Here is a 7,245-nt window from a genome sequence, read left to right as displayed (position 1 = left end):
ATTTCGCTTATTTCAGGAATGTTGGGTTTTCCCGTACTCGAGAAATGTAAACATGACACGTTTTTCTCATGATCATGACTCGTTTAACTTTGCCCCGTGCAATATTGAGCTCAGCTTCACCAATCGATATTTTTACAGTTAATCAACACAATGACGACCTTAAACTTCGACGTAAATTTTCAAATATTGAATGATAGGATTTTTTGCAAATTAATTATTTTATGGTTTAAGTTGTCCTAAAAAAGTCGTAAATTTCCGTCTCCAGATGTGGTGTTACAAAAGAATCTTGCTTTTTCAAATTTTTAACCCTATTCATGCTTTAAAATATTTTAAAAAACACATTTCCGCTGGTATATTTTTTATCTATGGGGAAATATTACAATTATCGACCGAGTAATGGACCCAGAAAACGGAAAATAAAAACTCCGCTCAGACACTGTGGGGTATGGTATTTGTCACTCAATATCTCAGAAATAAGTCTAGAAACCTATTGATATGTCTGCTTTATAGTATGTCGGACATACTAAATAAGATATATACAAAATATGAAAAAAATTAAATGACAGGTATTATTTCAGCTAAAGGTCCTTCATCCCCTTAAATCAACAGCAATGCATTGGATACTATCCCCCGAGCCGCCTGTGCCCACACTTGCAGTGCCTCTAGTTGAAAACCTCATCTCTAGCCAGGAATTTATTTCTGCAGAGAATCCAATCGCTTGGATGAAGCAAAAATTAATGATAAATGAGCAAGAAATCCAACAAATGACAAATGAGTTGCATAATGAAAAGAATGTATTCTGTTTCATTATGAATGTTGTTTAAGTTTTAAGATTTTTGTCATGTTTTAGATTGCCTGTCTTACCACTGGTCAAAAGGAAAATTGCATGTGGTCATCTGTTAGGAAGAATAGATTAACAGCTTCAAACTTTGGTTGTGTTTTGGCAGCGATCAAGAGAAATAGGTATACTTGTTGCCTTTATATGTATATGTAATTATAAATGATACCTGTAAAAGCAGTTAATTATAAAATCAAAAATATTGAAAGTTTGCTCCTTATATAACACATATCCTGTCTCCTTATACAAAAGATTATGCTCAGTTTATGATCTGTCAAAGAAGGATGCCATTATTTGGGGGACATGCAATGAAAAAGTCGCAATTGAAAAGTATAGAGTTTTTGGGGATGCAGTTGTAGAGCAAACAGGTTGGTATATTTCTTTCCTAAGCAAAATTTCAATTTCTTTAAAGCAAATAAAAATTGATGATAAATAAACATTTTTTCTTGAGCTAATTTATTTAAAATTCAGTTATTAAACTGAAGTTGAAGATAATGAATATAAATATACTGTTTTTATGTTCTATTTATAACAAGTCATCAATGCATAAGAAAATCAGAGTGTTGCATATAAATGCTATTTTGTAACTTTATAATACTGTTCATATTAGGTATCTGGCTACACTGTAATGGGGTTTTTGGGTCAAGCCCCGATGGACTCATTCGTCGTCCTGCTGCATTCGGATTCAGCTATCAGAATCCAGGACTCGCTTACATATTAGAGATGTCAAACGTTAAGCCAGAAATACTGGAGGTGAAATGCCCCTTTTCAGCAAAGAATATGACAATTCCAGAAGCTATTGAAAAAATACATGATTTCTGCCTAGATAATAATAGTGTATATGTATTTGTTTGAATATGTTTCATGTACTGCGATATTACTTTAAATAATTCCAATATATTAGTTTGGATAAATTTAAGTACAATTTAGCAATTGTTAAAAAAGTTTTTTCCTTCTGTTGTAATGTTAGTCCTCAAGGCAGATGATTTGCCTTCTCACTTTATTGTACAGTAAGGAACAAAATATTTGTACATGTAAATATTTATTAGTTAAATAGTTTTGTCTTATATTAATGATTGAGGCACCTATGAAAATTCTTATTCTTTAAAAATCTTCAACATATATATTTTTTCATATATAGAGGTTCAGGATTTTAATGGAGTCAAGTCCTTCAAGCTACGAGAGAACCACCAATACTATGATCAAGTGCAAGGACAGCTTCAGATAACTGGGAAATCCTTGTGTGATTTTATGGTCTGGACACCAAAAGACTGTGCGATTGTGAGAATTAACAAAGACATCAATTGGGAGATCAACATATCTGTTTTGACGGACTTTTATTTCTGTAAATTTCTCCCGTATTTACAATAGCTATAAGATATAACATTAAACATGGTGAAAACATTTTAATTTTAATATCTTAGTTATCTACACTTGCAAAATTCTGAGCAATTTCCTGCATAAGGGGATCCTGAAAATTGACTAAAACACAGCATAATTGAAAGACTTTTGTAGAAATATATCTAAATTGCTGCGGAACATGCCTTAAAATTTCACAATTCTTAATACGCTCATTTGCTCTTTCAACATGTATGCGTGACTTAGCAATTCTTCGACATAGTTGGACCTCACTGGGGGTGTATTGGGATTTAGATGTAAGAAAGGGAGGAATATTTAGATGTACTCCTTGGGCAACAACTTGTGAATAGTGAACCCTTTGTCTGCTTAGATCATTTCACCAGGAGATAACTGTTCTAAGACTTTACAATGTTCTACAATTGCAACATCAGATGTGCTGCCAGGGTATAATTTACTAATAAATACCAAAGCACCATTAGGTGCAACACCTGTAACACTTTTAACAGTGTGAGAATTTTTGTATCCGCTGTATGTGCTGGCCTAGCTGTAATCTCATATCATTCCCTGGAACATCCTGGGTGATTTCTGTTGCATCAAGTACTATTCTACATGAACTAAAATCCCCAAACCGTGTAGGCATAGACCCCTTGCACTTCTGGAGAGAAGGAATGCGACTCTCTACGAGTCCTTCATATATTATTTCATGCAAAGCAATCTGTGAAGTTACAATGTTATTGACAGATGACGGACCCGTGTTAAACCTCTCAGCAAGGTCCAAAAATGGGGTGTTCATTGTCAGTTTCATTTAAGTCATCAACAATTAGTCAGTCAATGAAATGAAAGATGGTGTCCATCCATCAATATACTTTATCTGGAACCTCTGCATCATTTCATCAATGGCAAGAAACATGTCAGGACGTAGACTTGTGTACATCAGCATCTATATTAAAACATGACATTAAAAACACTGTCAAGAATATTTTTAGCCGGGCTTATTGCTCAAAGAGCAATTGCCGGCTTATGTGATCCTGTTCAAGGCAGGATGTTGACCCCATAGTCGCCATTTTAAAGTTACGTGCAAAAATATAGTTCTTACTCAACCGCTTTTGAGATAATAAAAACGCTAAATAAAGCAACAAAAATAAAAGGAAGTTTTATCTATATAAAATAAACATTAGTAGTAATGACTTAGAAAACTTCCTAAGTCAAAGAACATAGTTTATTAGCGTAAGGATTCTTGATAATCAGTGTTACCGTAGTTCTCTACACATACGAGGTAAAGCAGGAGAGGGAACCCGACTGACCTGTTTGTTTACATTCAGCTGCGGTACCAGATTAATTCTGATTCTGACAAAATCGGACCGTGGTTTTAGGATTGAAAAACTCACTATCAGTGTCTTATCATTTATATTGATAGTTTTAAAATAATTTTTTCATCAGAATATAAACGTGATTCATGTAAGAAATCCATTCTACTCTGTAAATGAGCCCGGCTCTCTGTACTTCTGAGTACTTTGATTTTTATACTAATGTAATTTAAAGTGCTTGCGACATCCAAATTGCGTATATGGACGGATTATGTGAGAATAGGTGATCAATCAGAGTTATTGCTCTTCGAATATAGCAATCTTTAAATACAACTCATAAGGGAATAAGGAATACGACAAAAGGGAGTTTGTATGCTAATTGAAAATAATATTCCCGCACATATAGAACATTTTATAAATATTTGAAAGTACGAAAAAATGTTTATTTAAGGAATGAAGCTTATTTCAACTTATGTTATACGATATAACATAACTAGGGGCAGTTTACGCTTTATAAACCGGGAAGCGGTTTATAAAAAAGCGTAAACTGCCCCAAGTTATGATTTATCGTATAGGCCTAACATAAGTTGAAATAAGCTTCATTCCTTATAATTTAATTTCAATGTAGGCAATCATACAAATTTTCCATTTTTTTCTTCGGAAAAAGGTTTCAAATATAGCTTATTTTTAAAGTTAACGTCTAGCGGAGTAATACGTTTTTGACGTTACTCATTGTGACGTAGGCAAGTTATGCTATACAAAATGGATAAAACCGCTTAACCAATCAAATGACGTGTTACAACTGAAACTAAATTATTCCCACACAACGTGATGACCTTTATGAATACATTTAGTTATTTTTCTTCAGATGCATGAAAATTAATTATGCCAGGTACGTAGCAATAGTGAAACATAACTTTAACTATATTGAAATGTGAAAGGCTGCCCCCACCCCCTTCATGGCTAAAGTAAAGTGATATAAGGGCAATGTAGTACTTGTATGAAGAAAATTTGAAACTGAAAGAAGTTTGTGTTGGAAAAAGTCGGCCTCTAGTGACTACCCTCTTCCAATTTGGGCAAATTTTGCCTTTATTTTATTTGCTTGTCAATTTTTATCAGATTTTTTTCTCTGGCTGCCCCCTTTTACTAAACACACATTTTTTTTTTCAATGTGCTTTGGGTGTCTTTATGTAAAAAAAAATGTTGATGTTCACTCTTAACGCATTTTTAAAAAAAATTTCAAAGTGCATTTATCTAGTCCCAATTTTAACGCACTTTGAAAATTTCTTTCAAAGCGGGTAATTTTTTTTTAAAAAGTGCGTTGCGGCAACGCTATAACACTAAACGCCTGCATACACGAGGGCTGTTCGAAAAGTTCCTGGACGATGTCAATCGATCTTCGTTATATTGTTTTCAAGAAATTTAAAATAAGCAAAATATCATGTGTAAAAAAATCTTTTTGTTGATTTGTAAAGTTGCAAATCATTCGATTTAATAGAAATCAATTTACTTCAATTTAAAATCAACATTTTTTGTAAACGCAGAGCATACCTGGTTGCAATGTAATGTTAAAAACATAGCATCAAGATTTTAAAAAAAAACACGTTTTTAGCACTTGACATTTATTTTTCTCACAATTGTTTTCGTCGTATAATTTCCATTGATTATGTTTTAATTGTTTTACAAACTGTGCTTTTACAAGACTAGCAACTCTGAAGCGCTTATGTGTTTCCATGACGTTCAGAATTTCAAAGTTTTTGATTATATTTAACTAGGTAAACCGTTTTTTTTCTTTTTTTAAATAATAGATTGCCCTAGTCTCTGTCACTAAAATATACATAAATAAACACAAGCACTGCTTACTTGTGACATAATTTTTGATTCCTATAAAATAATTTTGGAGTTCTTCAGGTTTTTCCCGAGTATAACACAGGCAAAATTAAATCGTTATCTGCTGCTCTGTAACGTTCAACAACGACATCAATTTTGTTGCTTTCAATGAGGACTACCTATCTTCTCCAATTTATTATTTTTTTTTCAACAAAGAAAAATATAAAGCCATAATTTGGAATATGAATCGATTAAACAGTTCTAAATTTAAAGTCTATGAATTTTTTTTTGTTTTCAACAGAGAATGTGACTACAAACATTATCATATTTATTTAGTGTTTTGATTGTGAATTAATAAATTTTTACCTCCTCCGCGATCTGATTTTTGCAGTTTTGGATGCGTTTGAAATAAATCATGATCATTTTAAAAATTTTAACACAAACCATTTGTTAAAATATTTATACTGAATTTGGATGGCGAATGACGTTAAATAAAATAAAAAGATATGCCAGAATTCCACAAACTTTTCGAACAACCCTCGTATATATATATCATGAAGCGCTTCTCAGAAATTAAATTCATCTCTTAGATACATTCTAAAAATTTTTTTTTTGATAATGCGAGAAATAAAGAATGCACATCGTTCAAGGAAATTTAACGAAAATGATTTATTTATTCTCTTTAAAAGAGCATTGGGTGGATGAAAACATAAAACGACATACAGATGTAATACATTTATTTCTTATAAATAGCAATTGTTTTATTAGAGCCTAGTACAAGTAGATATGTACATGATTTACAACAGGATTATAGAACTAAAGCTGTCAATGCCACATCTTACTATAAATTCAAACATCGTAAATTATATTGAATCAGCAATGAAATATTTAAACAATTCACAGTGATATATAAACCTTTGCAAATGAAAAATACTGAATAGAGAAATAAAATGAGTTCTAGCGTAAAATTCAATTCTTTTGACGATAGATATGTCCATACAACTGATGAGCAACCAACGATTATTGCTGTTTCATCTGGAATAGCAACCAAAAAGATTGCATTAATCTTTGGTGCTATTGTCGTTGTTGGAATCATTGCTACTGTTGGGGTTATTCTTGGTGTCGTTATTCTGAAGAAAGGTAATATAATATGAAATATGTAACACATACTTACCATCACGTAAAACGTAAATATTTTCAACGGTTATTTCAATTCGGATAATTTTATGAAAATGTTACATCTAAAATAATTCAAAGTTTTCATATGTATACATAAAATATTTAACATTTCTAACTTAAAAAATAAAAAAAAATCCTTCACAATTTCTCCATAATTGGTAATACAGTAAAACTCCTCTAAACCGGCCAGCTGCCGGACTGATTAAAATGGCCGGACTAGAGGGTTGGCCGGTTTCCTGAGAATCTAACATACTGAAGAATTGCTGAACTATGTGATGGATGCTAAGAAAAATATATAATTGGTGTCTGTTATAATTATCTGTCAAGATTTATTATTCATCGACAGACACGCAATGTATTCTAAAGGTACTCGAAAAATCATTTGAATTTTCAAGAATATTCTACTAACGTTGCAGTTAAGTGCTTAAGATATTTATTATGTTCAAATTATAAGTAATATTGTCGTTTACTGATTTTTATTTGAAAATTAAAATAAGTACACTTATTTTAATTCTCAAATAAAAGTCAGTAAACGACAATATGTTATAATTATATTTAATTGCATATTATTTTCTTTCTGAAGACAATAAAGGAAACGACCAGCCACCTGCAATTATAAATGGTAAATATACATTTACGTATACTATTAACACGCTCTTCGACTTGTTTGAATTCACACAGAATAATGGTTATTTTTTGCGTAATTATAAAAAGTTGGGATACATGTATTAG

At 31.7% G+C, this 7,245-nt stretch overlaps 1 protein-coding gene across 1 annotated transcript; it reads left to right on the top strand.

The window, feature by feature from the left end:
* The first annotated feature begins 611 nt into the window (after positions 1-611).
* Positions 612-2,504, top strand: LOC134254222 (uncharacterized). The gene is made up of 5 exons (XM_062736774.1): positions 612-762; positions 849-971; positions 1,048-1,206; positions 1,449-1,673; positions 1,980-2,504. The coding sequence occupies exons 1-5, from the start codon at positions 612-614 to the stop codon at positions 2,207-2,209; spliced, it is 888 nt and encodes a 295-aa protein (XP_062592758.1). The 3' UTR covers positions 2,210-2,504.
* The last annotated feature ends 4,741 nt before the right edge of the window (positions 2,505-7,245 follow it).

This window comes from Saccostrea cucullata, unplaced genomic scaffold, assembly GCF_032062105.1.
Source record: "Saccostrea cucullata isolate Sc308-1 unplaced genomic scaffold, CSIRO_AGI_Scuc_v1 ctg1446, whole genome shotgun sequence".
Lineage (NCBI taxonomy): Eukaryota > Metazoa > Mollusca > Bivalvia > Ostreida > Ostreidae > Saccostrea > Saccostrea cuccullata.
This window is presented reverse-complemented; position numbering and strand designations above follow the sequence as displayed.

What these genes read in the sequence shown, in the direction of transcription:
- LOC134254222 (XM_062736774.1), top strand. Translation starts at nt 612, where the DNA reads ATGCATTGGATACTATCCCCCGAGCCGCCTGTGCCCACACTTGCAGTG. An exon ending in AAATGAGCAAGAAATCCAAC is followed by an intron (nt 763 to 848) that starts AAATGACAAATG and finishes TTGTCATGTTTT; the next exon opens with AGATTGCCTGTCTTACCACT. An exon ending in TGCAGTTGTAGAGCAAACAG is followed by an intron (nt 1,207 to 1,448) that starts GTTGGTATATTT and finishes TGTTCATATTAG; the next exon opens with GTATCTGGCTACACTGTAAT.